Source organism: Mustelus asterias, chromosome 7 (assembly GCF_964213995.1).
Source record: "Mustelus asterias chromosome 7, sMusAst1.hap1.1, whole genome shotgun sequence".
NCBI lineage: Eukaryota > Metazoa > Chordata > Chondrichthyes > Carcharhiniformes > Triakidae > Mustelus > Mustelus asterias.
In genome coordinates this window covers 104,348,024-104,375,408 of record NC_135807.1, presented here as the reverse complement: position 1 = coordinate 104,375,408, position 27,385 = coordinate 104,348,024, and the positions used below count along the sequence as shown (strand labels likewise).

The 27,385-nt window shown below is 45.0% G+C and overlaps 1 protein-coding gene across 2 annotated transcripts in view; it reads right to left on the bottom strand.

Annotated features, from left to right (window-relative positions):
• Positions 1 to 27,385, bottom strand: part of itga9 (integrin, alpha 9) — a 493,651-nt gene that overhangs the window by 81,394 nt on the left and 384,872 nt on the right. For both annotated transcript variants that reach the window (XM_078216645.1, XM_078216646.1), the window contains exon 23: positions 17,262 to 17,369. In XM_078216645.1, the coding sequence (XP_078072771.1) occupies positions 17,262 to 17,369 (108 nt within the window). The remainder of the gene's footprint in view (positions 1 to 17,261; positions 17,370 to 27,385) is intronic.

Below are 27,385 nucleotides of genomic sequence, written 5' to 3'. Positions count from 1 at the left end.
GTCATGATGCACACAATTCCCTTCTTTGGCAGACTCCTTTCTGCTACCTCAATCATGAGGGGCAAATATATCTGCACTTCCAAGGCCACAGGCCCTACCTTCCAATCATACACTTGTGATTGAATCCGTTGAAGTTCTGTGACACTTGGAACTTTTTAAAGCTCTCCAAAAGGGTACCAGACCTTTCAAAAGAACTCGGGTAAGTTTAGGCCTTCTCCTGAAAAGTATAAAACCCCAGAAGTCATATCCCAGAAACCTGGGTGACAAAAATTCTATCCATCTGAAGGTAGCTGCACCTTTAAATGTGAACTGCCCATGTCTGAAGTATGACCTGCCCTCGTTCCAACCCCGCCTCAGTAGAAAATGCTTGGGTACTGGGATTGGGATTGCTGAAATTGTGACTCCAGCGTCATTTTGCTAAGGCATGGAGCCCTTGCAGCATTACAAAAATTCAGAGCTAAAGGTCAAGAAACTGTTAAATGAACTGAAATACTCTTAACTCTGCTGGATTATTTGGAATGACATAAAACATTTCTGCAACATGTACACCAAACAGTTCCATTTAATATTCTCAAGACAGCATAAATGTTTAATTTTTTTCCACAAAAGCAAGTTGGGAATCTTAACACCCATCTGCTATTGCTGAACACAAAGTATCCTTCCTAGTGGTAAACCACATCACTGGTGCTAGCCACCTGGAACATCTGTGCCTTATCTTACTGCAGATTTGCTGCAGAGGAAGAGGAGGAAAGACAGAATAAATAAACATGATAGATATCAGAGGAAAGTAGATATCTTTGGGGCGTAATGGTCAGTCCTGCTGCCCATAGAATGTAAACTGATTTCTTCATTCATCAATGCCTTTCTGATGTCCTGCTAAAGAAATAATTCTTCAAAGCAATAATGTTGGAGACAAGAGCTTAAACTGTTTTTGCACAGTAATAATTTTGCTTAGAGAATTAAGAAGCATGTCTGCAAATATCTTTTATAACTCAAGCAATTGTCCATTAATTATTGCACTCTTAATGTTCATTTCTGTATATATATATTCAGATACTCCTCCAATCATGATCAGATTGTATGTACCATCTTCTAAAAGGGTTTCACACGCGTCGTTCACACAACTAATTTGATACAAATTTGCACGAATGGTTAAGAGAAGGTTTGTTAATTCAAAGTAATAGGGATTACAGAGTAACAGGGATATCCACTGCTTGCTGAAGTCCAGGTCTGAGATGTTCAAGTCAGGCAACCTTGACCTATACAAGAAATCCAGATATGATCTAAGGAGATCCATCAGAGATGCCAAAAGACAGTACTGGACCAAGCTAGAGTCCCAGGCTAGCCATACGGACTCTCACTGACTATGGCAAGGTCTGCAAGAGATACAAGACGAAAGTATGTAAAATCGCCGGCACCAATTCACTCCTCCCCAATGAGCCCAATGCATTCCATGCCCATTTTGAGCCAAAGGTCAGCGAGAGCATGCCCACCACCCCAGAAGCCTCAGAAGATCCTGCATCCTCAGTCACTATTGCAGACATCAGAGCAGCCTTCTCGAAAGTCAACCCATGGAAAGCGACTGGCCTGGATGGGCTACTTGGACAAGCACTTAGATCCTGTGCAGACCGGCTGGTGGGGGTATTTGCAGGCATCTTTAACCTCTCTTTACAGCAACCTGAGGTCCCTATCTGCTTCAAGAAGATGACCATCATCCCGGTACCAAGGAAAAGCCAGGCAGCATGCCTTAATGACTAGCTCTATCATCCATCATTATGAAGTGCCTCAAAAGGTTAGTCATGGCACGAATCTGTTCCGACCTCCCAGATTGCCTGGATCCACTACAGTTCACCTGCCCCGCAACAGATCCAAGCAGACACCTCCCTAGCCCTACACTCAACCCTGGAACACCTAGACAACAAAGACACCTATGTCAGACTCCTACTTATTGACTACAGCTCAGCATCAACACCATTACTCCTACAAAACTCATCTCCAAACTCCATGGCCTAGGGCTTGGCTCCTCCCCCAGCGACTGGATCCTAGACCTTGTAACCCACGGACTGCAATCAGTCAGGATGGGCAACAACACCTCCTCCACGATCACTCTCAGCACCAGTGCCCCACAAGGCTGTGTCCTCAGCCCCTTACTATACTGCTTATACACCTATGACTATGTGACCAAATTCCCCTATAACTCGATTTTCAAGTTTGCTGCTGACACCACCGTAGTGGGTCAGATCTCAAACAATGATGAGACAGAGTACAGGAAAGGGATAGAGAATCTGGTGAACTGGTGCGGCGACAATAATCTCTCTCTCAATGTCAACAAAACGAAAGAGATAGTCATCAACTTCAAGAAGCATAGTGGAGGACATGCCCCTGTCTACATCAAGGGGGACGAAGTGGAAATGTTCGAGAGATTCAAGTTTCTAGCTGCCCAGATCACCAACAAACTATCCTGGTCCCTCGATGCCAACGCTATAGTTAAGAAAGCCCACCAATGCCTCTACTTTCTTAGGAGGCAAAGGAAATTTGGCATGTCCAATACAACTCTCACCAACATTTCCAGATGTACCATTGAAAGCATTCTTTCTGGTTATATCGCAGCATGGTATGGCTCCTGCTCTGACCAGGACAACAAAAAATTACAAAGGGTCGTGAATGAAGCCCAGTCCATCATGCAGACCAGCCTCCCATCCATTGACACTCTCTATCTCCTCCACAATCATCCTCAACACTGGTGCCCCACAAGGCTGTGTTCTCAGCCCCCTACTATACTCCTTATACACCTATGACTGTGTAGCCAAATTCCCCTCCAATTCGATTTTCAAGTTTGCTGACGACACCACCGTAGTGGGACAGATCTCGAACAATGATGAGACAGAGTACAGGAATGAGATAGAGAATCTGGTGAACTGGTGCGGTGACAATAATCTCTCCCTCAATATCAACAAAACAAAGGAGATTGTCATCGACTTCAGGAAGCATAAAGGAGAACATGCCCCTGTCTACATCAATGGGGACGAAGTAGAAAGGGTCGAGTGCTTCAGATTTATAGTTGTCCAGATCACCAACAAACTGTCCTGGTCCCCCCAGGCCAACACTATAGTCAAGAAAGCTCACCAACACCTCTACTTTCTCAGAAGACTAAGGAAATTTGGCATGTCAGCTACGACTCTCATCACCTTTTGCAGATGCACCATAGAAAGCATAGTTGTATCACAGTTTGATATAGCTCGTACTGTGCCCAAGACCACAAGAAGCTACAAAAGGTCGTGAATGTAGCCCAATCCATCACGCAAACTAGTCTCCCATCCATTGACTCTGTCTACACTTCCCACTGCCTCAGCAAAGCCGCCAGCATAATTAAGGACCCCACCACCTCGGACATTCTCTCTTCCACCTTCTTCCATCAGGAAAAGGATACAAAAATCTGAGGTCACGTACCAACCGACTCAAGAACAGCTTCTTCCCTGCTGCCGTCAAGACTTTTGAATGGACCTACCTTGCATTAAGTTAATCTTTCTCTACATCCGAGCTATGACTGTAACACTATATTCTGCACTCTCTCATTTCCTTCTCTATGAATGGTATGCTTTTCTATATAACACAAGAAACAATACTTTTCACTGTATGCTAATACATGTGACAATAATAAATCAAATCACATCAAATTAAATCCTGCTGCCTCGGAAAAGCAGCCAGCAAAATCAAGGACGCCACGCACCCCGGACATACTCTCTTCCACCTCCTTCTCTTGGGAAAAAGATACAAAAGTCTTAGGACACGTACCAACCGACCCAAGAACAGCTTCTTCCCTGCTGCCATCAGACTTTTGAATGGACCGAGCTCATATTAAGTTGATCTTTCTCTATACCCTAGCTATGACTGTAACACTACATTCTGCCCTCTCTTTGTTCCTTCCCTATCTATGGTATGCTTTGTCTGTAGAGCACGAAAGAAACAACACTTTTCACTGTATACTAATACATGTGACAATAATAAATCAAATCAAAGATAGGAGAGGAGTTGATTTTCACCTCGGTTCTCCCACTCACCATCACGACTTTGGCAGATGAGCCCCACAAAACCCCAGTTAAGCACCGCTTTTGATGTTTACAGTGCTTTTTCTGGGGATTCAGTGGTAAGGAAATTCAGATGAAATTCACCACTGAGTACTTTACAATCATAGACTTTTCACTAAATCACTTTGGTGTGCATCAGATAGAGTTGATATCAGAGGACACAAAGCAATGAAGCATAAACAATGGCTAGCCTACATTCAATGTTAACTTTCAGCATTGCGGAAAGTACGGAAAACAGCACCAAGCATTGATCTTGAACTTAAGTTCTAAGTTATGAGAAGTCCAACAGAAACCTGCTTAATTTTTAATTAATTGTCATACTTTCCTCCATAACATCAGCTCAAAAGTGATTAATCAGCTACAAAATGAGAGAGACACTACATAAATGAGAGTTATTTTCTTGTATACATTGGGCAAAAGACTGAGGTAAGCTTTGATTTTGTTTTCCAAATTGTTGGAGGGCATGGGTAACACTAATACTGATGTGGAGATGCCGGCGTTGGACTGGGGTAAACACAGTAAGAAGTTTAACAACACCAGGTTAAAGTCCAACAGGTTTATTTGGTAGCAAAAGCCACACAAGCTTTCGGAGCTGCAAGCCCCTTCTTCAGGTGAGTGGGAATTCTGTTCACAAACAGAGCATATAAAGACACAAACTCAATTTACATGAATAATGATTGGAATGCGAATACTTACAACTAATCAAGTCTTTAAGAAACAAAACAACGTGAGTGGAGAGAGCATCAAGACAGGCTAAAAAGATGTGTATTGTCTCCAGACAAGACAGCCAGTGAAACTCTATGGGGGTTACAAATAGTGGGACATGAACCCAATATCCCGGTTGAGGCCATCCTCGTGTGTGCGGAACTTGGCTATCAGTTTCTGCTCAGCGACTCTGCGCCGTCGTGTGTCGCGAAGGCCGCCTTGGAGAACGCTTACCCGAATGTCAGAGGCCGAATGCCCGTGACCGCTGAAGTGCTCCCCAACAGGAAGAGAACAGTCCTGCCTGGTGATTGTCGAGCGGTGTTCATTCATCCGTTGTCGCAGCGTCTGCATAGTTTCCCCAATGTACCATGCCACGGGACATCCTTTCTTGCAGCGTATCAGGTAGACAACGTTGGCCGAGTTGCAAGAGTAGGTACCGTGTACCTGGTGGATGGTGTTCTCACGTGAGATGATGGCATCTGTGTCGATGATCCGGCACGTCTTGCAGAGGTTGCTGTGGCAGGGTTGTGTGGTGTCATGGTCAGTGTTCTCCTGAAGGCTGGGTAGTTTGCTGCGGACAATGGTCTGTTTGAGGTTGTGCGGTTGTTTGAAGGCAAGAAGTGGGGGTGTGGGGATGGCCTTGGCGAGATGTTCGTCTTCATCAATGACATGTTGAAGGCTCCGGAGGAGATGCCGTAGCTTCTCCGCTCCGGGGAAGTACTGGACAACGAAGGGTACTCTGTCCACTGTGTCCCGTGTTTGTCTTCTGAGGAGGTCGGTGCGGTTTTTCGCTGTGGCGCGTTGAAACTGTTGATCAATGAGTCGAGCGCCATATCCTGTTCTTATGAGGGCATCTTTCAGCGTCTGGAGGTGTCTGTTGCAATCCTCCTCATCCGAGCAGATCCTGTGTATACGGAGGACTTGTCCGTATGGGATGGCTTCTTTAACGTGTTTAGGGTGGAAGCTGGAGAAGTGGAGCATCGTGAGGTTATCCGTGGGCTTGCGGTACAGTGAGGTGCTGACGTGACCGTCCTTAATGGAGATGCGTGTGTCCAAGAATGCAACCGATTCCGGAGAGTAGTCTATGGTGAGTCTGATGGTGGGATGGAACTTGTTGATGTCATCATAGAGTTGTTTCAGTGATTGTTCACCATGAGTCCAAAGGAAGAAAATGTCATCGATGTATCTAGTGTATAGCATCGGTTGAAGGTCCCGTGCTGTGAAGAAGTCTTGTTTGAACCTGTGCATGAAGATGTTGGCATATTGAGGTGCGAATTTGGTCCCCATGGCTGTTCCGTGTGTCTGGATGAAGAACTGGTTGTTGAAGGTGAAGATATTGTGGTCCAGGATGAAGCGGATGAGATGTAAAATTGCATCTGGAAACTGGCAGTTGTTGGCGCTGAGCACTGAGGCCGTTGCAGCAATGCCATCGTCATGGGGGATGCTGGTGTAGAGTGCCGAGACATCCATTGTGACGAGGAGCGCTCCTGGTTCAACTGCTCCATGTGTGCCGAGTTTCTGTAGGAAGTCCGTCGTGTCGCGACAAAAGCCGGGGGTTCTTTGTACAATGGGTTTTAGCATGCCCTCGACATAGCCGGAGAGGTTCTCGCACAGGGTCCCATTGCCCGATACATAGAACATAGAACATAGAACAGTACAGCACAGAACAGGCCCTTCGGCCCACGATGTTGTGCCGACCTTCATCTGAAACCAAGATCAAGCTATCCCACTCCCTACCATCCTGGTGTGCTCCATGTGCCTATCCAATAACCGCTTAAATGTTCCTAAAGTGTCTGACTCCACTATCACTGCAGGCAGTCCATTCCACACCCCAACCACTCTCTGCGTGAAGAACCTACCTCTGATATCCTTCCTATATCTCCCACCATGAACCCTATAGTTATGCCCCCTCGTAATAGCTCCATCCACCCGAGGAAATAGTCTTTGAACGTTCACTCGATCTATCCCCTTCATCATTTTATAAACCTCTATTAAGTCTCCCCTCAATCTCCTCCGCTCCAGAGAGAACAGCCCCAGCTCCCTCAACCTTTCCTCATAAGACCGACACTCCAAACCAGGCAGCATCCTGGTAAATCTCCTCTGCACTCTTTCCAGCGCTTCCACATCCTTCTTATAGTGAGGTGACCAGAACTGCACGCAATATTCCAAATACGGTCTCACCAAGGTCCTGTACAGTTGCAGCATAACCCCACGGCTCTTAAACTCCAACCCCCTGTTAATAAAAGCTAACACACTATATGCCTTCTTCACAGCTCTATCCACTTGAGTGGCAACCTTTAGAGATCTGTGGATATGGACCCCAAGATCTCTCTGTTCCTCCACAGTCTTCAGAACCCTACCTTTGACCCTGTAATCCACATTTAAATTAGTCCTACCAAAATGAATCACCTCACATTTATCAGGGTTAAACTCCATTTGCCATTTTTCAGCCCAGCTTTGCATCCTATCTATGTCTCTTTGCAGCCTACAACACCCCTCCACCTCATCCACTACTCCACCAATCTTGGTGTCATCAGCAAATTTACTGATCCACCCTTCAGCCCCCTCCTCTAAGTCATTAATAAAAATCACAAAGAGCAGAGGACCAAGCACCGATCCCTGCGGCACTCCGCTAGCAACCTGCCTCCAGTCCGAAAATTTTCCATCCACCACCACCCTCTGTCTTCGATCAGACAGCCAGTTACCTATCCAATCGGCCAACTTTCCCTCTATCCCACACCTCCTTACTTTCATCATAAGCCGACCATGGGGGACCTTATCAAACGCCTTACTAAAATCCATGTATATGACATCAACCGCCCTACCTTCATCAACACACCTAGTTACCTCCTCAAAAAATTCTATCAAATTTGTGAGGCACGATTTGCCCTTCACAAATCCGTGCTGACTATCCCGGATTAATCCGCATCTTTCTAAATGGTCGTAAATCCCATCCCTAAGGACCTTTTCCATCAATTTACCAACCACCAAAGTCAGACTAACCGGTCTATAATTACCAGGGTCATTTCTATTCCCTTTCTTAAACAGAGGAACAACATTTGCCACTCTCCAGTCCTCTGGCACCATCCCCGTGGACAGCGAGGACCCAAAGATCAAAGCCAAAGGCTCTGCAATCTCATCCCTCGCCTCCCAAAGAATCCTAGGATACATTTCATCAGGCCCAGGGGACTTATCGACCTTCAGTTTATTCAAAACTGCCAAGACATCCTCCCTCCGAACATCTATTTCCTCCAGCCTATTAGCCTGTAACACCTTCTCTTCCTGAAAAACATGGCCCCTCTCCTTGGTGAACACTGAAGAAAAGTATTCATTCATCACCTCGCCTATCTCTACTGATTCCATACACAAGTTCCCACCACTGTCCTTGACCGGCCCTAACCTCACCCTGGTCATTCTTTTATTCCTCACATAAGAGTAAAAAGCCTTGGGGTTTTCCTTGATCCGACCCGCCAAGGACTTCTCATGTCCCCTCCTAGCTCTCCTCAGCCCCTTTTTCAGCTCGTTCCTTGCTAACTTGTAACCCTCAGTCGAGCCATCTGAACCTTGTTTCCTCATCCCTACATAAGCTTCCCTCTTCCTTTTCACAAGACATTCCACCTCTTTTGTGAACCACGGTTCCCTCACTCGGCCATTTCCTCCCTGCCTGACAGGGACATACCTACCAAGGACACCCAGTATTTGTTCCTTGAAAAAGTTCCACTTTTCATCAGTGCCTTTCCCTGACAGTTTCTGTTCCCATCTTATGCCCCCTAATTCTTGCCTAATCGCATCATAATTACCTCTCCCCCAATTGTAAGCCTTGCCCTGCCGTCCGGCCCTATCCCTCTCCATTGCAATAACAAAAGACACCGAATTGTGGTCACTATCTCCAAAGTTCTCTCCCACAACCAAATCTAACACTTGGCCCGGTTCATTTCCCAGTACCAAATCCAATGTGGCCTCACCCCTTGTCGGCCTATCCACATATTGCGTCAGGAAACCCTCCTGCACACACTGCACAAAAAGTGCCCCATCCAAACTATTTGACCTACAAAGGTTCCAATCAATATTTGGAAAGTTAAAGTCCCCCATGACAACTACCCTGTGACCCCCACACGTATCCATAATCTGCTTAGCAATTTCTTCCTCCACATCTCTATTACTATTTGGGGGCCTATAGTAAACTCCTAGCAACGTGACCGCTCCTTTCCTGTTTCTAACTGCAGCCCATATTACCTCAGTGTGCATATCCCCCTCAAAGTGCTTTTCCGCAGCCGTTAAACTATCCTTGATTAACAATGCTACTCCTCCACCTCTTTTACCAGCTTCCCTACACTTACTGAAACATCTATACCCCGGAACGTCCAACAACCATTCCTGTCCTTGTTCTACCCACGTCTCCGTAATGGCCACAACATCGTAGTCCCAAGTAGCAGTCCACGCCCCAAGTTCATCCACCTTGTTCCGGATGCTCCTTGCATTGAAGTAGACACACTTCAACCCATCTTCCTGTCTACCGGTACCCACCCTTGACCTTGATACCTTCCCCAATACCTCACCACCCTCAACACTGACTTCTGGACTACAACTCCTTTTCCCACTCCCCTGACAAATTAGTTTAAATCCCCCTGAAGAGCCGTAGCAAATTTCCCTCCCAGGATATTGGTGCCCCTCTGGTTCAGGTGCACCCCGTCCTGTTTGTAGAGGTCCCACCTTCCCCAGAACGTGTTCCAATTATCCACGTATCTGAAACCCTCCCTCCTGCACCATCCCTGCAACCACATGTTTAAGTGCACTCTCTCCCTGTTCCTCAACTCGCTATCACGTGGCACCGGTAGCGTACCAGAGATGACCACATGTTTTGTCTTTGCTCTCAGCTTCCAGCCCAGCTCCCGAAATTCCTGTTTTAAATCCCCGTCCCTTCTCTTACCTATGTCGTTGGTACCAATGTGTACCACGACTTGTGACTGTTTCCCCTCCCCCTTAAGAATCCGGAAAACACGGTCCGAGACGTCACGGACCCTGGCATCCGGTAGGCAACAAACCATCCTCGAGTCTCTTTTGCTGCCACAGAACCTCCTATCTATCCCTCTAACTAATGAGTCCCCAATAACTATTGCCCTCCCGCTCTCCTCCTTACCCTCCTGAGCCACAGGGACGGACTCAGTGCCGGAGATCCTCTCACTGCGGCTCACCACTGGTATGTCGTCCCCCTCAACCGTATCCAAAGCGGAATACTTATTGCTACGGATACGATGGGATGGCCGGGTGTGTTTGCCTTGTGTATCTTCGGGAGGCAGTAGAGATCTCCAACGCGGGGAGTACGTGGGATGAGAGCATGGAGGGTGTTCTGAAGGTCCGGATCAAAGGTCTTGATCAGAGTGTTGAGTTGACGGGTGTGTTCTTTGGTCAGATCTGCAGGTAACTATCTGTAGTGTTCCTCGTTGTTTAGTTGTCGGTACACTTCTTTGCAGTAATCCGTTCTGTTCAGTATGACGATGGCCCCTCCTTTGTCTGCTGGTTTGATGACAATGTTGCGGTTGGTCTTGAGAGCGTGGATGGCATTACGTTGTGCTTGGGTGATGTTCGGCGCTGTCTTGTGAGTGCGGCTGATGAATTTGGTGTTGACGCACCTTCGCAACACACGACGGTGCAGAGTCGCTGAGCAGAAACTGATAGCCAAGTTCCGCACACACGAGGACGGCCTCAACCGGGATATTGGGTTCATGTCCCACTATTTGTAACCCCCACAGAGTTTCACTGGCTGTCTTGTCTGGAGACAATACACATCTTTTTAGCCTGTCTTGATGCTCTCTCCACTCATGTTGTTTTGTTTCTTAAAGACTTGATTAGTTGTAAGTATTCGCATTCCAACCATTATTCATGTAAATTGAGTTTGTGTCTTTATATGCTCTGTTTGTGAACAGAATTCCCACTCACCTGAAGAAGGGGCTTGCAGCTCCGAAAGCTTGTGTGGCTTTTGCTACCAAATAAACCTGTTGGACTTTAACCTGGTGTTGTTAAACTTCTTACTAACATTAATACTAACAGAGAACTTCACCAGGTCCATTTGCTGAGGATCAGAGGACACAAGTAAGGAAGGAGAAGGTGAAAGTGAGTCGCCTGATGCCTCCTCTGGGTAAAACTGTAATGAGTAGGCACCTCAAATGTAGCTGCTGGCATGTCAGCAGTTTCATGACACCCCCACCTGCTCTCCCGCTCCCAGCGGGAAGGCTATGTAAAGAACATGCCCAGGAAATTCTGACATATATCTGATTTGTGAACCCCATGAACTAATACAATATTGTACAATACAATACCACACAATATTGTATCCAATTAGCTAGTTCTCCCTGGATCTCGTGATATAACCTTATGACCAGTCTACCATGTGGCGCCATGTACAGTCTACCACGTGGTCCCTGTACTAAGCATTATTCTGAGTTATTTTCAGAAAACTGGTTACAGAGAACAAATGTAACTCACTGTGCTAGTGCTATATGAAACAATTCCTCAAAAGGAAACAGATGCCTGGTGGTTTTAAAGATAACCACAGATTGAGATGAATAAATCTTTATTGTTCAATTAGAGCCCAGATGGGAGCATCGTCTGTGGAATGCAATCTGTCAGCTTAGAGTCATAGAGATATATAGCATGGAAACAGGCCTTTCGGCCCAACACATCCATGCTCACTAGGTTTCCTAAACTGAATTAGTCCCATTTGCCTGCATTTGGATCATATCCCTCTAAACCTTTGTTATCCATGTACTTGTCCAAATGTATTTTAAAGTTGTAATTGTACCCGCCTCTACCACCTCCTCTGGCAGCTCATTCCATATACACACCATGCACTGTATGAAATCTTTTCCCCCCTTAAACCTATGCCCTCTAGTTTTGGACTCTCTATCCTGGGGAAAAGATCTTGGCTATTCACCTATGTCCCTCATGATTTTATAAACCTCTATACGCTCCAGGGAAAAAAGTCCCAGCTTATCCAGCCTCTCTTTATAATTAAAATCTTCCTGTTCCGGTAACATCCTTTTTGCACCCTTTCCAGTTTAATAATATCCTTCATATAGCAGGGCGACCAGAATTGTATGCAGTACTCCAAATGTGGCTTTACCGATGTCTTGTACAGTTGTAACATAATGTCCCAACCCCTGTACTCAACTCTCTGACTGATGAAGGCAAATGTGCCAAACGCCTTCTTCACCACCCTGTCTACCTGTGATGCCACTTTCAAGGAACTATGTACCTGCACCCCTAGGTCTCCGGTCGACAACACTCCCCAGGGCCCGACCATTAATTGTTTAAACCCTGCGCTGGTCTGTCTTCCGAAATGCAATGGCGTGCACTTATTTGAATGAAATTACATCTGTCATTCCTCGGTTCACTGGCCCAGTTGATCACGATCACATTGTAGTCTTAGATAACCCTCTTCACTTTCCACTGCATCACCAATTTTGGTGTCATCTGCAACCTTACTAACCATGCCTCCTATATTCTCATCCAAATCGCTTATGTAAATGACAAACAACAGTGGACCCAGCACTGATCCCTACACACACCGCTGGTCACAGGCCTCCAGTCTGAAAAACAAGCCTCTACCCACTACCCTCTGTCTCCTACTGGCAAGCCAATATTGTATCCAATTAGCTAGTTCTCCCTGGATCTCGTGATATAACCTTATGACCAGTCTACCATGTGGTGCCATGTCGAAGGGCTTGCTAAAGTCCACGTACATAACATCTACCACACAGTCCTCATCTATATTATTAGTCACCCCTTCAAAAAAACTCTATCAAATTTCTAAGACACAATTTCCCACACATAAAGCCATGCTGACTATCCCTAATCAGTCCTTGCCTTTCCATCTGCATGTGGATCCTTTTATTTGATTTATTGTCACATATATTAGTATACAGTGAAAAGCATTGTTTCTTGTGCTATACAGACAAAGCATACTGCACATAGAGAAGGAAAGAAGGAGGTACAGGATGTAGTGTTAAGAGTCATAGATATGGTGTAGAGAAAGATCAACATAATATGAGGTTGGTCCATTCAAACGTCTGATGGCAGCAGGGAGGAAGCTGTTCTTGAGTCGGTTGGTGTGTGACCTCAGACTTTTGTATCTTTTTCCGACAGAAGATGATGGAAAAAAGTATGCCTGGGGTGTGTAGGGTCCTTAATTATGCTTGCTGCTTTTCCAGGGCAGCAGGAAGTGCAGACAGAGTCAATGGATGGGAGGCTGGTTCGTATGATGGACTGGGCTTCGTTCACGACCCTTTGTAGTTTTTTGTGGTCGTGGACAGAGCAGGAGCCATACCAAGCTGTGGTACAACCAGAAAGAATGTTTTCTATGGTGCATCTGTAAAAGTTGGTGAGAGTTGTAACGGACATGTCAAATTTCCTTAGCCTCCTGAGAAAGTAGAGGCATTTGTGGGCTTTCTTATCTATAGCATCAGCATGGAGGGACCAGGACAGGTTGTTGGTGATCTGGGCACCTAGAAACTTGAAGCTCTTGACCATTTCCACTTCATCTCCATTGATGTAGACAGGGGCATGTCCTCCACTGCACTTCTTGAAGTCAATGACTATCTCCTTCATTTTTATAACATTGAGGGAAAGATTATTGTTGGACACCAGTTCACCAGATTCTCTATCTCTTTTCTGAACTTTGTCTCAATGTTGTTTGAGATCCGACCCACTACGGTGGTGTCATCAGCAAACTTGAAAATCGAGTTGGAGGGGAATTTGGCCACACAGTCACAGCTGTATAAGCAGTTTGGTAAGGAGCTGAGGACACAACCTTGTGGGGCACCGATGTTGAGGAGGATCGTGGAGGAGGTGTTGTTGCCTATCCTGACTGATTGCGGTCTGTGGATTAGGATGTCTAGGATCCAGTCACAGAGGGAGGAGCCAAGCCTTAAGCCACGGAGTTTGGAGGTGAGTTTTGTAGGAATAATGGTGCTGATGGCTGAGCTGTAGTCCATAAATAAGAGTCTGACATAAAAGTCTTTGTTATCCAGGTGTTGAGTGTAAAGTCAGGGAGATGGTGTCTGCTGTGGACCTGTTGTAACGAAAGGCAAACTAGTGGATCCAGGCAATCTGGGAGGTCAGAATTGATTCGTGCTGTGACTAACCTTTCGAAGCACTTCATAATGATGGATGTCAGAGTCACCGGATGATGGTCATTAACGCACGCTGCCTAGCTTTTCTTTGGTACAGGGATGATGGTCATCTTCTTGAAGCAGATAAGAGCCTCAGATTGGTGTAAAGAGAGGTTGAACGTCTCTGCGAATACCCTCACCAGCTGGTCTGTGCAGGATCTGAGTGTTCGTCCACGTACCCCATCCAGGCCAGACGCTTTCCGTGCGTTGACTTTTGAGAAGTCTGCAATGGTGACCTTGAATACCAGTTCGGCTGAGGCTTCTGGGGTGGAAGGCGTGCTCCCACTGACCTCTTGCTCAAGACAAGGACAGAATGTGTTAAGCTTATCGGGAAGGGGTGCATTGGTGCCAGTGATTTCACCTGCCTTCATCCTATAGCCTGTTATGTCTGGTAGACCTTGCCATAGTCAGCAGGGGTTTGTGTGGATAACCTGGGACTCTAGCTTGGTCCGGTACTGTCTTTTGGCATCTTTGACGAGTCTCCGTAGATCATATCTGGCTTTTTTGTATAGGTCAGGATCGCCTGACTTGAACACCTCAGACCAGGACTTCAGCAAGCAGTGGATATCCCTGTTCATCCATGGTTTCGGGTTGGGAAACACTCGGATTTGCTGCTTGGGCACACAGTCTTCTACACACTTACTAATGACTAGTTAGTTACTGTTGTAGCATACTTATTCAGGTTGGTCACTGAGTTTTTAAATATTGACCAGTCCACTGACTCGAAGCAGTCCCATAGGAGATCATCCGACCAAAATCAGACCAAAATTGCACGATTTTCTTAATCAAAATCTCCCGTTTCAGTTTTTGTTTCTAAGCCGGGAGCAGGAGCACAGCCTTGGGATCTGATTTGCCAAAGTTTGGGCGGGCGATAGAGCGGTGGGTATGTTTGATATTTGTGTAGCAGTGGTCTAGAATGTTTGGGCCTCTGGTGGAACAAGAGACATGCTGGTAGTATCTTAGTAGAATGCTCTTGAGCTTGGCCTGATTGAAGTCCCCGGCCATGATGAACAAGGCCTCAGGATGTTTCGTCTCAAGGCTATTTGTGGTGGTATACATTTCACCCAGCGCAGTCTTCACGTCTGCATGGGGTGGGATGTGAAATGTTGTCAGGATAACTGAGGTGAACTCTCACTGAAGGTAGTAGGAATGGCATTTTAGCGTCCTGTATTCAAAGCCAGGAGCAGAAAATTGCCAATGTTGCTACGTCAAGACACCAAGAGGTGTTAATTAGAAGGCAGACCCCATCTCCCTAGCCTTGCCTGAGGCTGTTGTATGGTCCATTTGGTGGATTGAGAAGCCCTTTGGTTGTAGGGCAGTCTTTCAGAATCTCCTCCAACAACTTACCCACCACTGACATTAAGCTCACTGGTCTGTAGTTCCCTGGCTTTTCCTGCCTCCTTAAATAATGGCACAATATTTACCTCCCTCCAGTCTTTCGGCACTTCACTGTGACTGTTGATGATACAAATATCACCGCTCGGGTCCCCACAATTTCTTTCCCAGCTTCCCACAATGTCTGGGGGTACACTTGATCAGGTCCCGGGAATTTATCTACCATTATGCGTTTTAAGACCTCCAGCACCTCCTCTTCCATAATGTGGACGCTTTTCAAGACATCACTATTTACTTCCCCAAGTTCTCTAGCTTCCATGTCTTTCTCCACAGTAAATACTGACGTGAAATATTCATTTAGGATCTCACTCACCTTCAGTGGCTCTGCATGTAGACAACCTCGTTGATCTTTAAGTGGCTCTCTTCTCTCCCTAGTTACTCTTTTTCCCTTAACATACTTATAGAATCTCTTTGGATTCTCCTTTATCTTATCTGCCAAAGCTATCCCAAGTCCCCTTTTTGCCCTCCTGATTTTCCTTTTAAGTGTACTCCTTCACCCCCACATACACCTCCAGGGATCCATTTGACCCTAGCTCACCCCAAATGCTTACCTGACTGCCTTCGGTGGGAGGCAGAACCGTCATAGATCACCTCCCTCAATCTCTTAGACCTGGTTATTTACCAGTGTCATCTGATCAGAAAACATGTGGTAAATTGTTGCCTTTATTTCTTTTGCCACAGGACTTCACACACCAGGGGCTGAATTGTATGCTGTGGGCAAAAACTCCATCTGAGCCTGCCTCAACATGGTGGACCCGCCCTGCAGCAATTTATTTGATGACTGTTGAGCTGTTGATTGGATTAAGATGGGCAGGCCTCGCATCACCATCGAGGAGGACACCCCACCTCCAAAGCTGCTAGCCACTCAAAAGACTGGCAGTTCTCTGTTCCAGCATTGCCACTGGGAGTGCACTGTGATAGAGCTCGGGCTAGGGGAGGTAAGTCTCTCTGGGGCCAGGCCAGCGCAGGGGGACTGGGGATGGAGGGAGTCGATGTAGGGTGTACATTGTATGTTGTAGGGGCCCTCCAATTTTCACAGGCAGCCCGAAGAGAATGTACACAACTCCTGCCATACCTGCCCACCTCATGGGTTGGACACTTGGCACCATCTTCCCCTGCCATGTGTAAAATCCCATTGGCAGTGGGGTTAATTGGCCACTTAAGGGCCTGAATTGGACAAGTCACCCAACATTTCCTTTGCCACTAGTAAAATTGCAACAAGGGTGGGTGGGCACCTGAAATGGTGCTGCTGGCATGTCACCTGATTTGTGTTACCCAGTGCCAGCCATCCTGTCTTTGAGGGAGCCATAAAGTTCTGGTCCAAGAATATGTTATATCTGACTCGCAACCCCATCAGTTGTGGTTCCCTGTACTGTGCATGTTTCTGAACTCTCAGAGTGTGTTCCCGGGTACTAGAAGTATTGAAGACAAATTGAATCCCATTAATAGTATGAATAATGCAGGGCTTGTTGAAAGTTGCAGATTTTAACAGGCAAATCAGCGTCTTCATACTTGAATATGTTGTTAAAGGGACGCTGTACACTTTTCAGGAAACTTGGACAGAATCAAACAGCATACTAAAATAATCTGAGAAATAGTTCTTTGGCAAAAAAAAAGAGTCCTCGGTGTCGACATAATGTCTCACTACATTCAATGCCAATCATTTGCAAATGCACGTGGACAGAAAAGAAAATTTAACACAATCTAAGTCTGGAAAGTGAACATATAAAGGAAAAGTTATCTTCATCCCAGCAATTTACAAAGTGTTAGAGTAACTCTGCGATTGCTTTATATTTATTAAATGGTGCTATCTACACCTGACAACCAAGTTGTGAAACTGATATGAACAATTTATTCAAAGGCAGAGGAGACGACAGTAGAATTGACAGCACTGTGTACTCACCACAGCTTCCTGGATAAGAAATATGTCAGCTCCATTCGTATGAAGTCTGCTAGGAATCATAATTTGCACAGCGAGTTCTGGAGCACTGCTTGGGCCCATGTTTATAACCTTTAATTCAATAATAAAGGGGAAAAAAGGCTGTTATTAGCCCTGTTTGATTCAAACTGTTCTGTTAAAAGCCTCAGCAAATGCCCCACTCATACCATAACATTCTCTGTTCTAATAACACAATGGCTCTCTTTTTAATACAAAACTCTATAAAAGAACGTAGGATGATCCTGCAATTCAGAGGTCCTTCTTGATGAATGAAAGGCTCATGCTCTGCAGCCCTAATTTTCAGAGCTATAGCCATGAACATTGCTCATTGCTGGAAACACCAGCCCGATTGTATGTCCCTATTTGTTTCATTGTGGCATTCTTCTACAAGGCTCACAGTGGGAACCTTTACAGAGATGGTTTAAATGTTACGCATTTCCTTGTTTACCCTTCATATAATCATCACAAGTTGAAAACTCTATATGAGGAATAAAGGCGGTGCAAAGAAGTGGTGAAGTCGGACTTGATGGCAACTTCCCTTCAATTCTAATTATGGAAAAGCTAAGTAAATATTTAAACATGATTTGATTTATTTATTGCTGTGTAATGTCACTGGCTGTCGCACAAGTCCATTTTAATCTCACTTCAGAAAGAGTCCTGAAGGAGTTCATTCTGACCAGTATTAGCTCAATTATTTTAGCATAATATCAATTGCTGGAAAATGACACATATTGTCAAGGCTTTTCATCTTGCACTCATCGGGATAATTCGCAAACATATTAAATGTAAACATTTTGCAGACAAAAGGAACATGAACACATATTGTAACTGTTTCAACTAAACAAAATAGGCAATGGTCAGGAGAGGCATAATGATTTCTCTGGGTTTCCCCAGAGCAATGCATTGACCAATCAGAGTCAACCTGCTTAGTTTGAATTTAAACAAAGTTAACTGTCACTCATTAGTTAAATAGTTGCATTCTCCGCAGCAATGCCGCTACCAATCAGAGTTCACCTGCCAACCAATCAGCATTCTCTTCTCACGAAGTATAAATTGTTGTTTCCTTTTACATTTGCTATTCTAGCAAATTGTCCTGTTGAGTGCAAGACAAAAAGCTTCAGCAATATATATAATGCAAACTGGAAAATCCCGACTGTAAGTTGATCGAAATACCTTTAAACTGCTGGTTATTGCAGCAGGGTTCTTTATGGTCACTTTAGGACAAACACATTGGAAATGATTTGTTAGGTTCTTTTCCCTCCTATATTGTTCACACCACATCAATCTAATAGGATGGAACTCTGAACACCATTGCAAAATCAAAAATGGGTGCAGAGGAAAAGAGGTGAAATCCATTAACATTTTGTTACCTCAATATAAGTTCAGAATATGCTTCAGTTCAGAAGGGAAAACCTGCCAACTTTATAATGTTACCATTAAACAACAAAGTGCACAAGTGTACAGCCTGTTCAAGTGTTTTATAAGTGCCAAATTTCAAAAATAGCATCAGTGTAAAATAAAACCACAGTAAAATGTTCTCTTGCCATTTCTAGGGATATAACTATTTGTACAAGTTCCAGGTCCAGGAAGATACTAGACTATAACTCCTCCCCTGTTGTCATACCTTCCCCATTATGGGAAGGAGCATGATCAAAATGAGATGAATAAAAGCTGCCAATGGGGCCAAACAGGCAGAAAGTTGGGTTGGAATGTGTTTTTGAGCACTAGCTGCATTTTCCCAAAGGGGTTGTTTATGCTGAAAGGAATGCTTGAAGAAAAAAGCTGTATGTCCCCAGCCAAGAATTTACACTATTCCAGAGGTACAAAGAGGGACTGAGTCTAATTAAAATAATGCTGAATACTCTGAATGTTCAGGGCTTGGCAGGGGAGAGAGAAAATTATAGAGTCCTATTTAGTCAGTCAATCAGGACAAACGGCAGTGAATGTACCTACAAGGCAGGTCCACAAAAGCACGTGTTTTTTTAAGGATCAAAGATACTCTTTTACGCATGCATGCGGTAATTGAAATAAACATATATTCCTTCAAAGCAGGATCCCTTTAGCCTTCAGAGGACTGAACATCTTGATTTCAGGATTGGAAACTGTTCTATAAATAGGTGCACCAGATTACTACAGAGCAGACCTCGGTGCACATCACATAGATCCTTGCTTTAGAACTACCATTTTCTGAACCTTGTAAGTTTGAACTGAAAAGGTTTATAGCAGAGAAGGCTACCATTTGGTCTGTCATGCCAGTGCCAGTTCTTGTCATTCAAGTGATTCCACTGCTCAACTCTCTCTGCTTCCACTGGGAATCTAAAAGAAGCAAATAATCTTCACATCGACCACTCCCTGTGACAAAACTTTCTGTGCTCATAACAATTCTCCACATAAAGAAATTTATCCAATCTTCGTGCAGGTAGGAAAAAACTTATCTTGATTCCATCTGTTCACTGACATTCTAACCAGAAAAAATAGTGCTCCCTATTTTAAAGGAGGAGTGGGAGGGGAAGAGTGGATATGGTGATTTTCAACTCAAGCATGTGGAAAACCCAGGAAAATCAAAGGAGTGGAGCATTTCATAGAATCATAGAAACCCTACAGTGCGGAAGGAGGCCATTCGGCCCATCGAGTCTGCACCGACCACAATCCCACCCAGGCCCTACCCCCACATATTTTACCCACTAATCCCTCTAACCTACGCATCCCAGGACTCTAAGGGGCAATTTTTTTAACATGGCCAATCAACCTAACCCGCACATCTTTGGACTGTGGGAGGAAACCGAAGCACCCGGAGGAAACCCACGCAGACACGAGGAGAATGTGCAAACTCCACACAGACAGTGACCCGAGCCGGGAATCAAACCCGGGACCCTGGAGCTGTGAAGCAGCAGTGCTAGCCACTGTGCTACCGTGCCGCCCCTTTGCACAACTTTTCTTGGAGACTTGCCCAAATTCAGGCAGGTCCAGTACCTCAATGGGAGGCAGAAGCAAGACATCAGTGGTGGGACATCACTGCCAACTGTGGGGTCAAGCCTGGCAGTCATTATGAGGTGAGGAAGGACAGACGGAAGACTATGGCAATGGAGGCACAAGATTTCCTCGAAAAGCCTAGAGAAATCCTGCTGACCCACGAGGCAAGCTAATACAAAATTTTAAAGGTTGCTGTGCCACTTCTGATTTACGATCCACCTCTCGGCAGGCTTGGCCTATTGGGAAAGATACCATTATCTCTCCACTTAGATGTCTGACTAAAATATCACATCAGGTCCCCAGTGACATAGATGGATCTGATTTGTGTAGATGAAGGAGGATCCCACATCTTCCTTTGAGGGATATGCTTGCCATCTCAAAAGAGTAGGTCAACCTTGGGGCACAACTAGAAGGCGAATGGATCGAAAGGGTACATTTACTTGAGGTTCCCTCAACTCCTTCCCTCACTGGCTTAGTTTCCACTGAGGGGAAAGGGGGTGGGGAGAGTAAATTCATGATCAGTATTCCCCTATTCAAAACTCCTGAAAATTTTAACTTTTCTAACAAATTTCCTCTTAGTCTTCTCTGCTCTAATGGACACACTCCTGGCATCTCTAGTCTTGCGTCATTCTAATGGGTTTGCAATGTTCATACGTCTCCTCTGTAAACCTATGTGAAGTTGTACGAACTAAGTAAGGGCATGATGGGAAAATTGGTCAACTATTTGTTACAATATAAAGAACGGCTGACCAAAGCTATTTCAAAATGCCAGACCCCTGTAAGAGTTAATAAGGCTGTATGAGTAAATAAAACAAGATAAGGTCAGGGAGGAAGGAGTCACCGACCTTCTTCTGTTTCATCAAAGGACAAGATAAGGGTATGAATAACGAGACAAAGAGTTCTAGGAGGTCAGCAAGTTAAAACATAATTAATGATATTGCTTATGATTCTATTACTAATCGAATTCCTGAATATGCTCTGGTCACGAAAACTGATAATGATTATGTATAAATACTGAACTGTTTCTCTGTGTAATTGCGGACTTGTGGAAGAATCAGCTGCTCTCTGACCCCAAGTTTCAGCCATATACTGCATGCAGTTATTCGTAAATAAATGCTTGTTATATTGTTGGAACGAATTTTGTTTGAGTCTTTATATCACAGTCAAGAAGCAGGAAAGTTTCCACTTCAACACCTAGAGTACAATTTACGATTGAAGGCTGCTAAGCACAGCCCTTTGTTGCCCAGCTTCATAGAAAGGTACTCATCCAATCAGAGTCCAACACAATCCAATGAATCAGGAGCACTCTAAATTGGATGCAGTGAGCTCTACACTTGATTCTGCGCTCCAGTCTCCTGGAGTAAAAACTCAAATATTAACAATTGCCCAAAATAGATGATATTCTGAGAGTTGCAAATTGAAACACAAAATAAAACAGCATGCACTTGACCACCCTCAGTACATTAGAACACACAAATCAGGAACAGGAGTTGGCCTTTCAGCCCCTTGAGCCTTCACTAACATTCAATAAGATCACGGCTGATGGATTGTGGCCTCAATTCCACATTCCACCTACCACAGTAACCTTTGACTCTCGTTAGCCACGAATCTGTCTACCACTACTTTGAAAATATTTATTGGCCCCGCTTCCACCACTCTCTGAGGAAGACAATTTAAAAGGTTCATGACCCATGAGGGGTATTCGCAGACATCTTCAACCTCTCTTTACAACAATCTGAGGTCCTGATCTGCTTCAAGAAGACGATCATCATCCCGGTACCTAAGGAAAACCAAGCAGCGTGCCTTAATGATTATCGGCCGGTAGCTCTAACATCCATCATTATGAAGTGCTTCGAAAGGCTAGTCATGGCACGAATCCATTTCAGCCTCCTGGACTACCTGGATCCAGTACAGTGTGCCTCCCACCACAACAGGTCCACAGCAGACGCCATTTCTCATTCAGTATATGGATGGCCCGACTAGAGAGGGGGCAAAGCTTGACGACCTCTTGGGAAATAAGGAAGGACAGGTGACAGAAGTGTTCGTTCGGGATCACTTTGGGACCAGTGACCCAAAGTGATCAAGTGAATCCCTTGAAGAGTACAGGGGGTGTAGGAGTAGAGTTAAGAGAGAAATCAAGAGGGGAAAAAGGGGACCACGAGATTGTTTTGGCAGATAAGGCAAAGGAGAATCCAAAGAGCTTCTACAAATACATAAAGGCCAAAAGGATAACTAGGGAGAGAGTAGGGCCTCTTAAGGATCAACAAGGTCATCTATGTGCGAATCCACAAGAGATGGGTGAGATCCGAAATGAATATTTCTCATCAGTATTTACTGTTGAGAAAAGCATGGATGTTAGGGAACTTGAGGAAATAAATAGTGATGTCTTGAGGAGTGTACATATTACAGAGAAGGAGGTTCTGGAAGTTCTAAAGCGCATCAAGGTAGATAAATCCCTGGGACCTGATGAAGTGTATCCCAGGACATTGTGGGAGATTAGGGAGGAAATTGCGGGTCCCCTAGCAGAGATATTCTAATCATCGATAGTCACAGGTGAGGTGCCTGAAGATTGGAGGGTGGCAAATGTTGTGCCTTTGTTTAAAAAGGGCTGCAAGTAAAAGCCTGGGAACTACAGGCTGGTGAGCCTCCCATCTGCGGTGGGTAAGTTATTGGAAGGTATTTTGAGAGACAGGATCTACAGGCATTTAGAGACGCAAGGACTGATTAGAACAGTCAGCATGGCTTTGTGAGTGAAAAATCATGTCTCACAAATTTGATTGAGTTTTTTGAAGGGGTAACCAAGAAGGTAGATGAGGGCAGTGCAGTTGATGTTGTCTACCTGGGCTTTAGCAAGGCCTTTGACAAGGTACCACATGGTAGATTGTTGCATTAGGTTAAATCTCACAAGATCCAGGGTGAGGTAGCTAAATGGATACAAAATTGGCTTGATGACAGAAGCCAGAGGGTGGTTGTAGAGGGTTGTTTTTCAGACTGGAGACCTGTGACCAGCGGTGTGTCTCAGGGATCGGTGCTGGGTCCACTGTTATTTGTCATTTATATTAATGATTTGGATGAGAATATAGGAGGCATGGTTAGTAAGTTTGCAGATGACACCAAGATTGGTGGCATAGTGGACAGTGAAGAAGGTTATCTTGGATTGCAATGAGACCTTGATCAATTGGGCCAGTGGGCTGACGAATGGCAGATGGAGTTTAATTTCGATAAATGCGAGGTGATGCATTTTGGTAGATTATTCCAGGGCAGCACTTACTCAGTTAATGGTAAGGCGTTGGGGAGAGTTACAGAACAAAGAGATCTAGGGGTACAGGTTCATTGCTCCTTGAAAGTGGAGTCACAGGTGGACAGAGTGGTGAAGAAGGCATTCAGCATGCTTGGTTTCATTGGTCAGAATACTGAATACAGGAGTCGGGACGTCTTGTTGAAGTTGTACAAGACATTGGTAAAGCCACATTTGGAATACTGTGTACAGTTCTGGTCACTATTATGGAAAGGATATTATTAAACTAGAAATAGTGCAGAAAAGATTTACTAGGATGCTACCGGGACTTGATGGTTTGACTTATAAGGAGAGGCTGGATAAATTGGAACCTTTTTCTCTCGAGCGTAGAAATCTGAGGGGTGACCTTCTACATGTCTATAAAACAATGAGGGGCACAGATCAGCCTGATAGTCAATATCTTTTCCCAAAGGTAGGGGAGTCTAAAACTAGAGGGCATAGGTTTAAGGTGAGAGGGGAGAGATACAAAAGGGTCCAAGGGGCAATTTCGTCACACAAAGGGTGGTGAGTGTCTGGAACAAGCTGCCAGAGGTAGTAGTAGAGGCGGGTACAATTTTGTCTTTTAAAAAGCGTTTAGACAGTTACATGGGTAAGATGGGTATAGAGGGATATGGGCAAAATGTGGGCAATTGGGACAAGCTTAGGGATTTTAAAAAAAGGGCGGCAGGGACAAGTTGGGCCTAAGGGCCTGTTTCCATGCTGTAAACCTTTATGACTATCTCCCTGGCCCTGCAGTCAACCCTGGAACACCTAGATAACAAAGAAACCTATGTCAGACTCCTATTTATTGACTACAGCTCAGCCTTCAAGCGCATTATTCGCACAAAACGCATCTCCAAACGCCGTGGCCTGGCCCTCAGCACCTCCCTCCGCGACTAGACCCTGAACTTCCTATCTCACAGACCACAATTAGTAAGAATAGACAACAATACGTCCCCCACGATCGTCCTCAACACCGGTGCCCCACAAGGCTGTGTTCTCAGCACCCGACTATACTCCTAATACACCTATGACTGTGTGGCCAAATTCCCCTCGAACTCGATTTTTAAGTTTGCTGATGACACAACTTTAGTGGGTCGGATTTCAAAAACTTACGAGACGGAGTACAGGAATGAGACAGAGAATCTGGTGAACTGGTGCAGAAACAATAATCTCTCCCTCAATGTCAACAAAATGAAGCAGATTGTCATCGGCTTCAGGAAGCGTAAAGGAGAACATGCCCCTGTCTACATCAACGGAACAAAGTAGAAAGAGTCAAGAGCTTCAAGGTTTTATGTGTCCAGATCACCAACAACTTGTCCTGGTTCCCCCCATGCTGACACTATAGTTAAGAAAGCCCACCAACGCCTCTATTTTCTCAGAAAACTAAGGAAATTTGGCATGTCAGCTACGACTCTCACCAACCTTTACAGATGCACCATAGAAAGCATTCTTTCTGGTTGTATCACAGCTTGGTATGGCTCCTACTCTGCCCAAGACCGCAAGGAACTACAAAAGGTCGTGAATGTAGCCCAATCCATAACGCAAACCAGCCTCCCATCCATTGACTCTGTCTACACTTCCCGCTGCCTCAACAAAGCAGCCAACATAATTAAGGACCCCATCACCCCGCACATTCTCTCTTCCACCTTCTTCCATCGGGAAAAAGATACAGAAGTCTGAGGTCACGTACCAACCATAGAAGAGAAATCATAGAAACCCTACAGTGCAGAAGGAGGCCATTCGGCCCATCGAGTCTGCACCGACCACAATCCCACCCAGGCCCTACCCCCACATATTTACCTGCTAATCCCTCTAACCTACACATCCCAGGACTCTAAGGGGCAATTTTTAACCTGGCCAATCAACCTAACCCGCACATCTTTGGACTGTGGGAGGAAACCGGAGCACCTGGAGGAAACCCACACAGACACGAGGAGAATGTGCAAACTCCACACAGACAGTGACCCTGGAGTTTGCACATTCATTGAGTCAACCGACTCAAGAACAGCTTCTTCTCTGCTGCCATCAGACTTCTGGATGGACCTACCTCACATTAAATTGATCTTTTTCTATACCCTAGCTATGACTGTAACACTACATTCTGCACTCTCTCGCTTCCTTCTCTATGAATGGTATGCTTTGTATACGCGCAAGAAACAATACTTTTCACTGTATGCTAATACATGTGACAATAATAAATCAAATCCGATGAAGTCAAATCAACCCTCTGAGAGAAATATTTTTTTCCTGTCTTAATTGGGAGACCCCTTATTTTTAAACTGTGTCCCCTAGTCTCTCCCACAATGAGAAACATTCTTTCAGCATCCACTCTGCCAAAACCCCTCAGGATTTTGCATGGTTCAATACGATCACCTCTCAATCTTCTAAATTCTAATACATACAAGTCCAACCTGCCCAACCTTTCCTCATAAGATAACACCTCCACCCCATCTCAGGTATCTGTCGAGTAACAAAAACAGTGAAGTGTACATAGAACATAGAACATTACAGCGCAGTACAGGCCCTTCGGCCCTCGATGTTGCGCCAAACAGTGAAACCAATCTAAAGCCCATCTAACCTACACTGTTCCAATATCATCCATATGTTTATCCAATGGCCTTTTAAATGCCCTTAATGTTGGCGAGTCCACTACTGCTGCAGGCAGGGCATTCCACGCCCTTACTACTCTCTGAGTAAAGAACCTACCTCTGACATCTGTCCTATTATCTATCACCCCTCAATTTAAAGCTATGTCCCCTTGTGCTAGCTATCACCACCCGAGGAAAAAGGCTCTCACTATCCACCCTATCTAATCCTTTGACCATCTTGTATGCCTCTATTAAGTCACCTCTTAACCTTCTTCTCTCTAACGAAAACAACCTCAAGTCCCTCAGCCTTTCCTCATAAGACCTTCCCACCATACCAGGCAACATCCTAGTAAATCTCCTCTGCACCCTTTCCAATGCTTCCACATCCTTCCTATAATGCAGCGACCAGAACTGTACGCAATACTCCAAGTGCGGCCGCACCAGAGTTTTGTACAGCTGCAACATGACCTCCTGGCTCCAAAACTCAATCCCTCTACCAATAAAAGCTAACACTCTGTACACCTTCTTAACAACTCTATCAACCTGGGTGCCAACATTCAGGGATCTATGCACATGGACACCGAGATCTCTCTGTTCATCCACACTACCAAGTATCTTAGCCCAGTACTCTGTAATCCTGTTACTCCTTCCAAAGTGAATCACTTTCTCTGTCTCGATGCTGGAAGGCTTCCTGTGCATGTTGACTTCCACAATCAACTGGCCTGGCAGCAATTATCTAACTTAGCATAGGCCAGAGGACAAACCTGTGACTTTTGATATAAGTATTTCAGAACTGCTCATTCATGTAACCATCTGACCCTCTCCAGCAGCTGTTACAAGGTACCAAAGGCTGGGGAATAAATTGCAATGAATTTGTCAAGTAATGCACTGTTTGGGAGTATGCATCTCAGGAAGGACTCCAATCCATGCTCACTGAAAATCTCCATCAGAAACTCAAGATCATAGAACTGTCCCAGATGGGGTAGATTTTACTATTTCACACTCCTTTTGGAATGGTACCAAAGACTTGGAATTCAAGTGTATGTGTCAGTGTGCCCCACACAATTTTAATACTTGGTTTTATAGTTGATAACATCGACTTAAAGGGTATTTTGATGGAACAGGTGCACAGCTGAGGGACAGATAAAAGCAAAGTACTGCGGATGCTGGAATCTGAAACCAAAAGAGAAAATGCTGGAAAATCTCAGCAGGTCTGGCAGCATCTGTAAGGAGAGAAAAGAGCTGAC